Source organism: Olea europaea, chromosome 19 (genome assembly GCF_002742605.1).
Source record: "Olea europaea var. sylvestris chromosome 19, O_europaea_v1, whole genome shotgun sequence".
Taxonomy (NCBI): domain Eukaryota; kingdom Viridiplantae; phylum Streptophyta; class Magnoliopsida; order Lamiales; family Oleaceae; genus Olea; species Olea europaea.
The window spans coordinates 2,873,995-2,889,780 of record NC_036255.1 but is presented as its reverse complement, the minus strand read 5'-3'; the positions used below and the strand labels follow the sequence as shown (position 1 = coordinate 2,889,780).

Sequence of the window (15,786 nt, the reverse complement as noted above, 5' to 3'; positions counted from 1 at the left end):
TTTAACAAACTAAAAAAATGATAAAATAAATAAATTACCATTTTTGTTGATAATCAAATTTAATCTCCTCTCATCCCACGTCATTACAAAATTCACGTGCCTCGCAGTCTAGTTAAATTTTCGTGAAGCGGTATGCTTCTTGTTGACTATCGACAGCGATGGTTCGAGAGGAACAAAATCAACCAGCAAATTCCACTTAAGTGGGCACAAGTCCGGCCGATGATATGCTAATTTTTCAAAACATATCAATATTGTATGGGAAAGTGCAACATCCATCCGCCCAACAAGATAATGAGGTAGAAAATTGTCAGACAATCTTGCATATGGCTACCACACAATCTACGAGAGAAAATAACATAAAGTTAATTGAAAACTAAAGAAAATTAGAGTAGAGCAACTAAGAATTCAATAAATAAAATAAACTTACATTTTCATTTGTAAGCATCACATCAAATTCCTCTCTTTTCTTTTTGATATAGGAGTTTTTGGACTTGTTCTCCACCGCTTGAGACCATCCCATCATTAATGGAAAGATAGAAAACAACTCTCTTTCCTCAAAATTCTCTCTATAAATATCCACATCATAGAGAGTGCATGGAATTATAGGGATATGTTCATAGAAGAAAAACTACAAACAAATGAAAAATATAAGTTATAATTTATTAACTTATATAAAGTATGTAAATGAAGAAAATAAATAAAAGTAATATATACTGTAAGAAAAGGGGCACAAAAACTCAAGACTTGGGGATTTTTTCCGCCAATCATTACCCTTTTAAATTCTGTCATGCTGTGATGCAATTAGCACAATAATGCAGCTCCCCATGCATAATTTCGAATAGCGTCCACATCTCTCAACAAGGACAAATACATGCATGAAACTGAAGAATGATCCCTAGGGGGAGTAAGAAAGCATCCGATGACGTAAAGGACATATGCCCTAACGTATGGGTCAAGTCCGGCCCTAACTAAAACGGAGGGAAAGTCCTTGAAAGATTGTAATTCCTTGAGAATTACATCACATCTGTTCTTCGGATGGAGAAGCCTCGGCGATAACAATAACTCACTGTAGATACCGGGGCATTCATCAGCTTTATAATCCTGTCCAATTACTAGCAAGTCATCAATGGAGAACCCCGTAATTCTGGCCACGTCGTCTAACATTGGGGTTATCCTCTGATCCCCAATGATAAAACATGACATGTCGACTAAATAATGATCTACCAGTGCTAATAAAAAGTCGATCGTTGTCCTATAGTCCGTGTTTATTCTGTGGACGAGATCAAAACCCGTCCCTTCCAATCTCTGAATGACAGTGTCGACTGGCTGCCATTCTTTTAGCAGTCTTAGGTGTGTTCTGCTCTTGTACATTTTTTTGCAAATGACAAAATTCAGATTAGAACCATCCTATAAAGCTGACCATATATAGATTTAAAAGTCAAAACATATACACAGAACAAAAGCAAAAGATAAGGATGACAAATTCTCACAGTAATTTAGAATTTTCTAAACACAAAAATTCTCATTGTAATAATCATCCACATTTAAATCCTCCTTACCAATCACATCAATGAAAACATAAATTAACCGCTAGAGATATAAGTAGGTAAAAATGAGCATACTAGCTTTACAAAAACATATATATAGTTTACAAAACGAAATTAAAATAAAAAAAAATTGTATTATGCATGCAAAATAGGTGACTAGGTGAGCAGCTTTTCAATGTTTTCATTAGTTCAAATTCCTAAATAATGCTCTATTGGAGACCTCTCTTTGGCCTTTGCTCCCATTCAAACTCTTGTTCACAGGATTTTCAAACAGTTTATTGTTCCATGAAGATTACCTATTAGCATAAAAGGAGAGGAATGAACTCACAACTAAGATTCCTACAAATCATAGAGGTCATTACAATGCACAAATTCTAGGAATTTAGTTGAACAACCTAGTCGCAATGCTTAAAAATAAATCAAGGAAAAGACAACTTATATAATTAAGACACACCCTTCATATACTTGAAGAAAATATCATTCTTAGGATTGTCGTCTCACTAGATCATATCATACAAAGAACGAATAGATCAAATTATAAGAACTAAAACTGTTATACACTTATACTCTTGATTTTAACATATTTGGTTTCCAATTACGACTACTAAAACTGTCTTTTCAAAAACCACTCAAGAATCACACTATTAGTCATCATTTATCATCTTAATATGCAAGTTCTGTCTATCTAGCAAGACAAACATATCCTTATAAGCAAGTTTGAATTCATCTCCAGAGAAGAATCTAAAGATGGATACTCCTACCTCTAGACAGCTCTCTCCGACCGTCTTTTCAATCCTTTATCTCTCATAATGTTCCTCACATTTGTTGCTTTCTCCCACAAAGCTGCTTCAGCATACTTGTTTGCCACCATCACAAAGTTCCCACTTCTTCTGGGCTCCAATTCAAGTAGCTTTTGTCTCACTGTCTCCCCCATCCCACTTAAGTCATTAATGTCATGAATGTTGCAGGCAGTAAGCAATGTCTTCCATGTTACGGCATCAGCCTCAATGGGCATAAATTGAGAGAGGTAAAAGGTATGGCATACTTAGTTACAAAGTGAAATCAAATTGAAATAAAAGGTATATGCTTGAATTATAAAAACAAATTTCAATTAACAGCCCTATTCAAACAAATCACATTTTATATCGATAATAGGAAGAAGGTAGTGGGATGGCGTGCACGGCAGACTGCTGAGAGAGAAGTGAGAAGAGAGACGATGGGAAGGGAAGATGGGTTTTGGGTAGTGCCGGTTCCTACCGATAATAGGAAGGCAGTAGGATGGCATGGCGCGGTAGACTGCTGAGAAAGGAGTGAGAAGAGAGATTATGGGAAGGGAAGACGGGTTCGGGTAGTGCCGGTTCTTGGTTTTGCCTTTGTATGGTCGTTTCCCGCTCTGGCCTTTCTTAATTGGGACAATGGGAAGGGAAGACGGGTTCGGGTAGGAAATTAGTATTTTAAAAAATAAAAAGGGTAACTTACAAAAATATCCGGTGTTTTGAAAAATCATATGAAAAATTTTTTGGAAGTAAAAATACCGTGTAAAATTAAAAAGTGACATTGTGTCATTTTTTTTTTTTAATAAAAATTGTCAATTTTTTAACACAATTCAAAAAAAGTGACACAAACTTAGGTCTGAGCACGGGTTGAGAACCGAACCGAACAAAAAAATTTCGGATATTTAATAAATGGAACCGTCGAAGCCAAATATAATTATGGAACCGTTCGGGTTCTGGTTCGGTTCGGTTCGGCTCCATTCGATTCCGTACTATAATTAAATTTTTTAACATTTATAATAACACTACATAAATACAACTAATGACACATTCAATCGTATTTTTAGAAAATTAACGTCGTCCAATTTAATAACATGTAAATAACAAATTGTCCAACAAGATTAATTTACTAATGCATACAAATACCAAAGAGTAGATACTAATACTAAAACTTCAACGATCCATTCAATGGTTCGCATGGTTCAAACCTTCAAGTTTACATGAAAAATGAAATATAAATTAATATTGTTAATAAATTAAAAGTTATAAATTTAAAATTTTTAAGTATTGGCCCTCTTGGGCAGTGAGGCTTAATTGTTAATATTGAACTAATATTTGGGCCAAAAATTAAACCAAAAAGTTGGATTTAGAAATTTGGTTGGGTTGAGCTAGCTAGGCATGGACTTGGGAGTTGGAGCATTAATTAAAAAATTAGTTAATTTGCTAATTTATTTAGAAAAAATTAAAAATAATTTGATTTATCCAATATAAAAAAAATTAAAAAAATTAGAAAGATTCGGTTCTTCAGTTCTTGGTCTAGAACCGAGAAAGAGAACTGAACCCGTCGATTCTCGATTTAGATACTCGTTCGGATATTTAACTTAAGAAAAATCGCACAGTTCGATTCGGTTCGAATATTTTGTCTAACCCTACACAAATTCAAAAAAAGTGACAAAAATCAAAATAAAATGTGATGAAAAAAGTGACTGAAAAAAGTGACAAAAACTTTAAAAAAAAAAAGGAGATAAAATTTCGAAAAAAGTGACAATTTTTTTTTTAAAAAAAGTGATGAATTCAAAAAAGTGAAAAAAATAAAGTTATATAGATTAAAAAAGGTAACAGATACTTAGAAAGTGACACAAATTAAAAAAAAAAGTGACAGAAAGGTGAAAAAAAAAAGTGACAAACACTCAAAAGATAAGGAAATTCAAAAAAAAGTGACAAACACTTAAAAAAGTTAAAATTTGTATAGAACTCTTGAACAAGTGTAAGATAAATAGGAAATGGTTTAGCTACCAACTTTTCCCAACCCGCACGGTGAATTAATGTCTTGATCTCAAAATTCTGGAAATCATCCAATATCACTTCCCGCTCGGGCAAAACAGTCCAATTTGAAACCACCTGATCAAATCGAAGTTTATGCTCTGGGCTAAGAAATCGTCGCAAGCCACCTTCATCAACACGGGAGCGTGTCGGGTTGGAGGAAGAAGAAGCCTTGCCTTTCCCTTTTGAAGTGGAGGGAGAGTCGCGTGTACATTTAGGAGGCATTCCTTTCAAAATCATGAAATATTCAACAGGAGATAGAAGAACGAGATATGAGATATTAAGAAAATACCAAGAGTACAAAGCAAAATAGCAAAGTGGGGTGCTATGTGTGGGGAAAACACAGGTGAAGCCGGGGGGAGGGGGGTGGCAAAAGTTGTCATTTCCCTTGAACTTTATGTTAGACATGAAAATGGATGCTATCAATTATATGGCCATGTTCATGAGTGTATAGTCCAAGTATCGTGCAAAAGTCAAGCTAGAATGTAGACAAATGCGCTTTTGGGACAATTAATCAAACACCTTTGTGGGCAATGTAATTACAACAAAGCCTATACTCTCATGCAAGTGATGATTCTACCAATATTTCAACAAATTCAAAATCCATCATCTCCTAAGCCCAACCTCCACAATCATCCATTCAAATTGCAAGACAATTAGAGAAAATTGTAAACTTGAGATATTTCAAGATGAAGCATGTTACCTTCGATTTCTTGACAATTGGAGAAGTAGAATGGAAGATGTTGATGTGAATGGTGTTACGACCTTGAAGACCTTCATTTTCGAAACTCAATTGTTCCTCTTGTATCTGTTTTGCTGATGTTTCAAGCAAACTGCTGCAGTCATGCAACTTGATTGATTCAAGAGTTGGAATTTCTCCAATACCATAAGGGATCTCCATCAGGCAATGGCAGCTCTTGATGATAAGTCGTTGAATGCTTGGGAAATGGAAAGTGTCTGCCCTCCAAAACTTCAAATTAATGTCTTGCTGTTGAATATTTGTTCAAAATCAATGGAATGATAATGGACTTATTGTTGGGCTCAATTGTGAAATTTATAGAATCAAAAGAAATTGAAAAATACAAAATTTGATTTTTTGCCTATGTGTACACACAGGCTTAATTTTGTGCGTACGCGAGATGTGTTTTGACAAAATTAGAATTAAATTTTGTTTCTACAATGCGTACGCATGGTTTATACTATGCGTACACATAGTGTTAAAAAATAGTCGTTGGCTGGTTTTTCAATTTGAAACTTGGGAGCCGTTTTGGATTAAAAGTTGCCACTTTTCATCTTGTTTTGGCACAATTTCGTGATGCATTGATTGAGACCTATAAATAGGTGATGAATGATCAATACAAACATTATTAGAAATATTGAAAACATCTTGAAATCCATATATCATTCCATATTGAATCAAACTATTGATTTACATTCATATTCAAGATCTTCCTTGTGTTCTTAAAAGTTTTGGAGGATTACACTTGCACTTTGGTGTTAAATCATTTACAAGGCCTGATAAAATCCTATAAACTGTTTGCCAAAACCCTTAAGCATCTCATTCAATCCCAAGAGGGGGCAAATATAGTTTGAGGACAACGATCCCGTGTTCAAGCCTCAAATTCGTTCTTGACGTATTTCGTGATTTCAATTCATTTTGTTTCTATAATTTTGTTGTTGTTTCTCCAACCCCTTATTTTCCAACAATCTCAAACTATATCCTGCGATGGAGAATGATACAATTATGGCAACCATCAAACTCATTATTTAAGATATGGTTAGATTGGATCGTTTTGACTGGACTAACTTTACACGGTGGCAAGACAAGTTGAAATTCCTCCTAATGACGTTGAATATTTTTTATATTCTTGATCCAGATTTGGCACCTTTGCCGAAACCAACGAATGGAGAATCCAAAGCAATCAAGATCGAGAGACAAAAACCCCAAGAAGATGAATTGATTTTCCGTGGCCACATCTTGAATGCATTGTCGGATTGTTTGTATGATCTATAAACCAATACAACTTCGGTGAAAGAAATCTAGGAAGCATTGGAAAGTAAGTACAAGGCGGAAGAAGAAGGTGCAAAGAAATTTTTGATTTCTAAGTATTTTGATTTTAAATTCTTAGAAAATATCCCTCTTCTTCCCCAAGTGCATGAGTTGCAAGTGATTGTCAACAAATTAAAAGCTGTGAAAATTGATATACCGGAGACCTTTCATGTGGGGGTTATAATTGCCAAACTTCCCAAAACTTGGAAAGGATACCAGAAGAAGATCATGCATAGTTCCGTAGATTATTCTTTGGAACAATTGCAAAAGCATCTTTAAATCGAAGAGGAGTCGAGAATACGTGATAAAACTGAAAATTCTCATGAGGGCTCTCCTAAAGCAAATGTTGTGGAAAAAATAGAACCGTCGGCAAAATCCAACAAACAGAAGCCTTCTAGGAACTTTAACAAGTCCAAGAAGAAGACAAAAGGAGGTTGTTTTGGTGTCTAAGGTGTTTGGAAAATGAAGTGTAGACATTATCTTCACTTCCGAGAAAACCGTTACTCTAACTAATGTACTACATGTTCCGGATATAAATAAGAACCTAGTTAGTGGCAATCTCTTGGGAAAATTGGACATCAAATGTGTTTATGAGTCCGGCAAACTTGTACTATCCCTTAATGGGAAATTTGTTGGAAAAGGCTATTCGTGTGAAGGAATAGTTAAATTATGTATCGTTGACAATGAAATGAATAAAAGTAATTTTGCTTATATTGTGAATTTATTTTCATTATGGCATGCTAGATTAGGTCATGTTGGTAGAAATACAATGAAACGCATGAAAAAATATGACTTGATCTCATATGATGAAAATGATGAACATAAATGTAAAATATGTGTAGAATCTAAAATGATTAAAAACCATATCAAAGTGTTAAGAGAATCTCTAGTATTTTAGAATTAATTCATATTGATATATGTGAACTTAATGGTATGTTAACTAGAGGTGGAAATAAATATTTCATAACTTTTATAGATGACTTTTCTAGATATACATATGTTTATTTGGTAAAACATAAAAGTAAAGCCTTTGACATGTTTAAGACATACAAAAATGAGGTTGAGAATTATCTAGGAAAGAAAATTAAAGTTTTAAGGAGTGATAAAGGTGGTGAATACTTTTCAAATGATTTTAATTTGTTTTGTGAACAATATGGAATTATTCATCAATGTTCTGCACCTAGGACACCCAAACAAAACGGCTTGGCTGAAAGAAAAAATAGAACATTTGTATAAATGATAAATGCCATGCTTATTCATGCTAAGTTGTCATTTAACTTGTGGACTGAAGCTTTATTAAGTGTATGTAGAATACTTAATAGGATTCCTTCAAAATATACTAAGGTTTCTCCTTGTGAATTGTGAAAAGGAAGAAAACCGAACATTGGATACTTCAAAGCGTGGGGGTGTCTTGTTTATTACAAGAACACGAATACTAATAGGACCAAATTGGGTCCAAGAAGCATTAAATGTGCATTTTTTGGATATGCAAACAATAGCAAATCTTATAGATTACTAAATTTGGAGTCTAATGTGATTATCGAATCCAACGATGTGGAGTTCTTTAAGGATTCGTTATCTTCGGATAATGAATTGAGGGAAAATCTTGAAAATATCTCTAGCTCAAGTGGAACACATGATGAAATATCTTCTAAGGATGTTGATGAATCTAGTGAACCATGAAGAGGCAAGAGAATTCGAGTTGAGAAATCTTTGGGACCGGATGAAATTGATTCTCAACTTATCTCCTTTTACTTAGTAGAGGGAAATGAGTTGAATGTTGTGAGAATAATTCCTTTTGTTTTACAAGTAAAAACTGACCCTATGACTTATAAAGAAGTTATGGCTTCTCGTGATAGCACCTTTTGGAAAAATGCAATTAAGGACGAAATGAGTTCGATAATGTCCAATAATACTTGGGAACTTGTTGATTTACCACCGGGATCCAAGCCTATTGGATGCAAATGGCTATGTAGGAGAAAATACAATGTTGATGAATCCTTAAATACCTTCAAGGCTAGATTAGTAGCCAAAGGATATCGACAAAAGGAAGGAATCGATTATTTTGATACTTATGCATCGGTAGCTAGAATAACATCGATTAGGATATTATTCGCTTCGGCTTCAATAAATGACTTGCATGTTCATCAAATGGATGTCAAGACGGCATTCCTAAACGGAGATCTCGATGAGGAGGTCTATATGGAACAACCCGAAGGCTTTACCTTACCTGGAAATGAACATAAAGTGTGCAAGTTGGTGAAATCTTTATATGATTTGAAACAAGCACCAAAGAAATGGCATGAGAAGTTTGACTTAGCAATAATATCATTCGGGTTTAAACATAAAAGCGTTGATAAATGTTTATATTCTAAAGTTTGTGATGATTATGTGACATTTATATGCTTTTATGTTGACGACATGCTGATTATGAGTAATCATATGGGCGGAATAGAAGAAACAAAGAGGTTTCTTTCTTCCACATTCAAGATGAAAGATTTTGGACAAGTGGATACCATTTTAGGTATCAAAGTCACAAAGACTAGTGGGGATTACTATCTAAGTCAATCACATTATATTGAGAATGTGAGAAATAAGTTCAAGTAGTATCCCGATTGATCCAAGTTCAAAACTAATAAAGAATGATGGAAGGGCGATTACTAAATTGGAATATGTAAGTGCTATAGGGAGTTTTATGTATGTTGTTCAATTCACAAGACCGGATATAGCTTATGCAATAAGTAAATTTAGTAGGTTTACTAGCAATCTGAGTAATGATCATTGGAAGGCTATTGTGAGAGTTCTTGGATACTTAAAGAAAATCAAGAACTTGGGCCTACAATAGACTAAATTCTCGACAATATTAGAAGGATTTATAGATGCTAGTTGGATATCTAGCACAGGTGAAAGTAAATCCACTTCGGGTTGGGTATTCATTCTTGAAGGAGGTACTATTTCTTGGAAATCAAAGAAACAAACATGTATAACATACTCGACCATGAAATCTGAATTTGTAGCTTTATCGGATACCGGGAAAGAGGCTGAGTGGCTTAAGGATCTCTTATATGAGATACCTTTGGGATCGAAGAATATTTCTTTAATACCTATCATGTATAATAGTCATGCCACATTAGAAAGGCATATAACGATGTATACAATGAAAAGTCTAGACATATGAGTTTGAGACATGACTACATAAGGAAATTAATCAAAGATGGAATAATTTCCCTAAATTTTGTAAGGCCAATTGAGAATTTAGCGAATCCTTTAACTAAAGCACTAAATATAGATTTAGTGGCGTCTACTTCGAGTAGGATGGGGTTGAAACTTCTTAACTAAAAAGGTCCACCAATGATGGCAACCCTACCTGTCATTACTCAAAAAGTAATACACGGGTTCAAAGGGTAACAACAAGGCATTTAATATGTGGATGGTTGCAGCATTATTCAAATCTGCAATGACCCTATCCTAATTAAATAATGCTGGTTGTTACTTAAGTGAGGCTTGAGATTAGAGCTCTTAATGAAGTTCAGTGCTAAAACACAAGTACCTCTAAAAATAACAAAGGTACTGGAAGAACTTCACCTAGACTAACTTCGAGGTGATGTCGCCTCAATAGAGAGTTGAAGTTCCTCTCTTAAAAGTTTGTCGAATAGGATGAGCGCAAGGCCATAAAAGCGCTAAGCGAGTTCAGGAACTTGAGAACACGTGATACTTATGTGTGTGTTCTTACTGGTATTGTCACAAGGAATAATTGGTTCAAAACTTCCATGCTACCTCTAATTCCGACTTGACTTTGTTTGAATTACACTATGGTTAGATTCAAATCGAAAGATATCTAATCCTTATGCATAAGTGTCGTCTTTTTGAATATGTGATCATATTGATTTTGAATAAGTGGGGGATTTTTGAATATTTGTTCAAAATCAATGGAATGATAATGAACTTATTGTTGGGCTCAATTGTGGAATTGGTAGAATCAAAAGAAATTGAAAAATACAAAATTTGATTTTTTTGCCTATGCGTACGCACAGGCTTAATTTTGTGCGTACACAAGATGTGTTTTGGCAAAATTAGAATTAAATTTTGCTTCTACTATGCGTACGCATAGTGTTAAAAAATAGCCGTTGGCCGATTTTTCAATTTGAAACTTAGGAGCCTTTTTGGATTAAAAGTTGCCACTTTTCATCTTGTTTTGGCACCATTTCATGATGCATTGATTAAGACCTATAAATAGGTGATAAATGATCAATACAAACATTATTATAATTATTGAAAACATCTTGAGATTCATATATCATTCCATATTGAATCAAACTATTGATTTACATTCATATTCAAAATCTTCCTTGTGTTCTTAAAAGTTTTGAAAAATTGCAATTGTGCTTTGGTGTTAAATCATTTACAAGGCTTGATATAATTCTACAAAACGTTTGCCAAAACTCTTAAGCATCTCATTCAATCCCGAGAGGGGGCAAATATAGTTTGAAAACAACGATCCCGTGTTCAAACCTCAAATTCGTTCTTGACGTATTTCGTGATTTCTATTCATTTTGTTTCTATAATTTTGTTGTTGTTTCTTCTCCAACCCCTTATTTTCCAACACTTGCATTAGCAAAAATTTCATTTTAACAAATTCTCCTTCAATTGGTTCACACACTGGGCCTAGGAAGGTGCCACGTTTCAATTTGAGCACTTCAAGATTTGGTAAAGAAACAACGGTCGTCGTATCTTTCCAAGGAAGAAAGCAGCTGGTTATAGTAGTCTTTTTGAGTGATGGCGGGAAAGTGAGGTTTTGTAGGAATGATGGTGACCACACATTAGACTGGCATCTTAACAATTCAAGTTTCTACAGATGAACAAGATTATTGAGACAGTAGTATCCTCAATCTGTTGGTGCATTCTCATAACAGATTCCCAATTTCCTAAGATTCGGAATCCTTTCAAGAACCTCCTCTGTACTAAAGAAAAAATGATTCAAGAGAGGTTTTGTTCTCCAGAAATACTGGAAGTTTCTGTATTATTTCAACGTGAACACTTAGGCTATACATAAGAGATATTTAAACATAATTACATTGACGGAAGGATTCAAAAGATAATAATAAATCCCATGAAACCTGGTTGGTTTTTAGTCTGATAGCCGAACATCTCTCCATTTGTTGAGTTGGACAGCTTGCTTGATAACAGAAAATCCTTCCTTAGTCGAATCATCATGCTGGCTCGAGTGGATTGCCATTTTGGTTTGAATTTGTTACCGGTAGATCCCCAAAATCACTCAATTTCTCTCCACTGATTGAGGCTAAATTGTGGGAGTCTTTCCCCTTATTTCTCCAAGAATTTCGTGCATCCTTATCTCTCCATAGACTCCCACGGTTGTTGTAGTTAGATATGCCAGGCTGTGTTATGTTGCTAATACCCTTCGCAAACTTTGCCGGGGTTGGAGGCAAAGTTTGGTCCGAAAATAATGAAGGGCTGCTTTTGACATTGGCTTTGTGAAGAGGTCAACAACTTGATCATCAGAGGAAATATGTTGAGTGACAAGGAGTCCACTGGCAACGCATTCGAGCACAAAATGATAATCCAACTCAATATGCTTGCTTCGGGCATGGAATACAGGATTTATTGTCATATGAAGAGCGCTAAGGTTGTCACAATAAAGTGTTGGAGTAGATGGTATTGTAATGTGAAGGTCTTTGAGAATGAAGGACATCCATGTGAGTTCAGCCGCAGTGTTTGCCATTGCGCGATATTATGCTTCTGTGCTTGATTGGGAAATTGTATGTTGCTTTTTTACACACCAAGAGATAAGATTTTGTCCAAGAAATGTGCAATAGCCAGTGGTGGAATGCCTCGATGTAGTACACCCTGCCCAATTTCCATCGGAGAAAGCAAGTAGATCAAGTGTAGAGTGTGAGGAAAAATGTAGTCCCATTTCTATTGTCCCTTTGACATATCATAAAATACGTCGAACCATTTTTAAATGTATCATTGTGGGAGCATGCATGAATTGAGAGACATAATTAACACTATATGAAAGATCAGGGCGAGTGAGTGTAAGGTACTATAGAGCTCCAACAAGTCCTCGATAGTAAGTTGGATCTTCCAAAGGAGTATCATTGGAAGATGTTTTTGTTTTAGCTTCAAGAGGCGTACTCATTGGCTTACAATCAACCGTATCGGATCGTTCGAGAATGGTTAGAGCATAGTGTGACTGAGATAGATGAAGACCACTTGTTGTTGGTGTGATTCCATCCCTAGGAAGTGATGAATAGGCCCCAAATCTTTCATTGCGAACTCACAGCCTAGTAACTGAATAAAATCTGAAACAAGTGTTGGATTTGATCCGGTGAGTAACATATCATCTACATAGAGAAGTAAAATTAATGAGCCATAATCTGAATGAAAAACAAAACAATGAGGGGTTAGCTAGACTACAAAAGAAACCATATTTTAGAATAAATGCACTAAATCAGTCAAACCAAGCTCGTGGTGCCTGTTTTAGGCCATAAAGTGCCCTTTGTAGTTTGCAAACGTGTCTCGGATGTTGGGGCTCTGCCATTCCTAGTGGCTGTTACATGTAAAGATCTTCAGAAATTAAACCACACAGAAAGGCATTTTTCACATCCAGTTGGCAAATGGACCATTTCTGAACAAGAGCTATGGAGATTATCATGCGTATTGTCCTTGGCTTGATAACTGGAGAAAAGGTTTTAGTGTAGTCCAATCCATCAATTTGGTGATACCCTTTTGCAACTAAACGTGCTTTGAGACGATCTAAAGACCCATCGGGTTTGAGTTTGGATTATTTAGATCCAATGACATGCATTTTTGGCGTGGTGGAACAAGTGTCCAAGTGTCATTTTTATGCAGTGCATCTAGTTCCTCTTCCATGGCTGCTTTCCAGCCAGGATGTGCTAAGGCAATTTTGACATTGTGAGGCTCACGAGGTATATTAGAGGCTGTGCTTGTGTTTAAGGCATACTTAGGATTCGGTTTTACCACCCCCAATTTAGATCGAGTGACCATCGGGTGAACTAATGGTGTTGAGGGAAAACACCTATGGTGAGAAGATTCGGTTGGTTCACTGATTATTGGTGGAGCTATGATGTCGACGTGAGATTCTTGTGGTGGAACCATTTCGGGTGGATCAATGTTGTGCGACTCAACGCTAGGGAGTTCATGTGATGACTCAATGGGACTGAAGGTGTGGAAATGGGCAATGGTGGACTAGAGGTTTGGAGATGCAGTTCTGGGGTACGTGTAGCAATTGGCAGTGGTGGACTAAAGGAAGGAAGTAAGGAGTCGTCCATAGTATTCCCTGCAGAAGAAGAGGTGTTAGCATGTGGCAACCAAGAATTGAAAATGCTCATTACATGCAGCTGATTTATTATTATGCAAGACGTGTTAGTCAGTTTATATGGAAAAATTAACTCATCAAATACAACATGACGAGAGATAAACATTTTTTTGCTTGATGGATGAAAGCATTTATAAGCCTTGTGTTTTTCACTGTATCATACAAAATGCACAATAGTGTTTTCGGATCAAATTTATTTTTTCGTGTATCCCAAGTGTAGGGAAAACACTTAGAGCCGAAAACATGGAGTGAGGAATATACCAGGTGTGTTCCATGAAGTGCAAAGTAAGGTGTTTGAAAACTTAGAGCAGACAATGGTAAGTGATTCATAAGATATACAGCTGTGGTGAAAGCTTCTATCCATAAAAATAAAGGTGCGCCACAATGAAATAACATAGTCATCGCTAATTCTCTTATGATCCTATGGCGTCTTTCAACCATACCTGATTGCTCAGGGGTATATGGAGAGGATACCTGATGAACAATACCTATAGAAAGGAAGTGAGTTGATAGTTTGGAATTGATGAACTCACCTCCTCCGTCTGAATGAAATATTTTGATTTGCTTATTGAATTGTCTACCAACATATTTCTCAAAAGCAAGATATGCATCAAAAAAATCAGATTTATTGCGTAGGGGAATAATCCACGTATATTTGGAAAAATCGTCAACCAAACAAGCATAACATCTAAATTTTCCAATAGATAAAACGGGAGTAGGTGCCCACAAATCACAATGAACTTTTTCAAAAATACTAGTACTAGAGTGTTCTGAATGAGAAAAAGGTAAACGACTAAGCTTTCCCAGTTGACAACTATCACATAGATTTTGAGTTTTAGTTGTCCTTACGACATCAATGAGTCCTGTATTTTAAAGCATACGTAAAACTGAAGATTGAGGATGGTCTAGACGTTGATGCCAAACTTCTGTAGATCCTGATCTGAACCGATGAGAAAAGTACAATTCTGGAGAAGGGGGTAGAACATAGAGATCACCCTTGCGTTTCCTGTCATTATTGCTTGCCCAGTTTCCTGTTCCTTAACACAGAAATCAATATTAGAGAATTCACAATTAACGGGGAATTGAGTCGTTATCTGGCTTACAGAAAATAAGTTTTTTGTTAAGTTTGGAACCAAAAAAATCATTGAGAGGTAAGGCGGTGTTTTTCTGTTTTATACAAGAGTCACCAATTGCAAGAATGGGCATGGAAGACCCATCTCCAATTAGCACAGAATTAGCACCAGAGTATTTACGAATGTTTGTTAACATACCTGGCTTACCTGTCATATGGTTGGAAGCTCCGGTGTTCGTTGTCCATTCTGTATATGCAATGGTATTGTCCAAGGTAAGAGCTGCGAGTGCCTGTGGAATTTCATGTTGTTGAGTGGGTTTCTTTGGCACCCACCAACATATCTTAGAAATATGTCCCATCATCCCACAATATTGGCACTGTTCCTCACGGTATCTGTCCATTTTCGCAGGTGTCATTCTGCGCTCACCAGGCGGTGGAGGACACCATTGTGGATTTGTTGAAGGGGGGTTGTTGTTGTAGCCATGGTTTGTGTCCCTTTGCTATTGTGCCTGAAAACCACGTCCATTGGAACTGAATTTTTGTGAGGGTCCACATAGCCTGAAGAGTTTGATTGTGGGCGTTGCTGTTGCTGTCCAAAAAAAGCCATTTGATGAGTGAGGGAAGCTGTTGGGACGTCTATGTGACTGGAGAACCAAGTTCGCCTTTGGTCGAAATTTTGGAGTTGAGAGACCAATTCAGAGTATGTCGGCCTGGGGGGCTTCAACATAGTTGTTGTAAAGGTTTCATATTGAGGACCTAGGCTGGTAAGGAGGCAAAAAACTTTTTCTTGGTCTGGAACGGGCTTGCCAATGGTTGCTAAATTATCACATAGGCCTTTAAATTTGCTAATGTGTTCGGCAATTGTTGTGTGGTCTTCTTTTCGAAGGTAGGTCACTTGTTGTCGTAATGTAAACTCGTATTCTTGTGATTGTTGGGCATATGTA

At 36.0% G+C, this 15,786-nt stretch overlaps 1 protein-coding gene across 1 annotated transcript; it reads right to left on the bottom strand.

Moving 5' to 3' along the window:
- Positions 1–801: 801 nt before the first annotated feature.
- Positions 802–1,371, bottom strand: LOC111368214 (protein MAIN-LIKE 1-like). Its single transcript, XM_022989463.1, has one exon. It carries the CDS (start codon positions 1,369–1,371, stop codon positions 802–804), a length of 570 nt encoding a protein of 189 aa, XP_022845231.1.
- Positions 1,372–15,786: the final 14,415 nt, after the last annotated feature.

Coding starts and splice junctions, on each gene's coding strand:
- LOC111368214 (XM_022989463.1), bottom strand. CDS start 1,371: ATGTACAAGAGCAGAACACACCTAAGACTGCTAAAAGAATGGCAGCCA.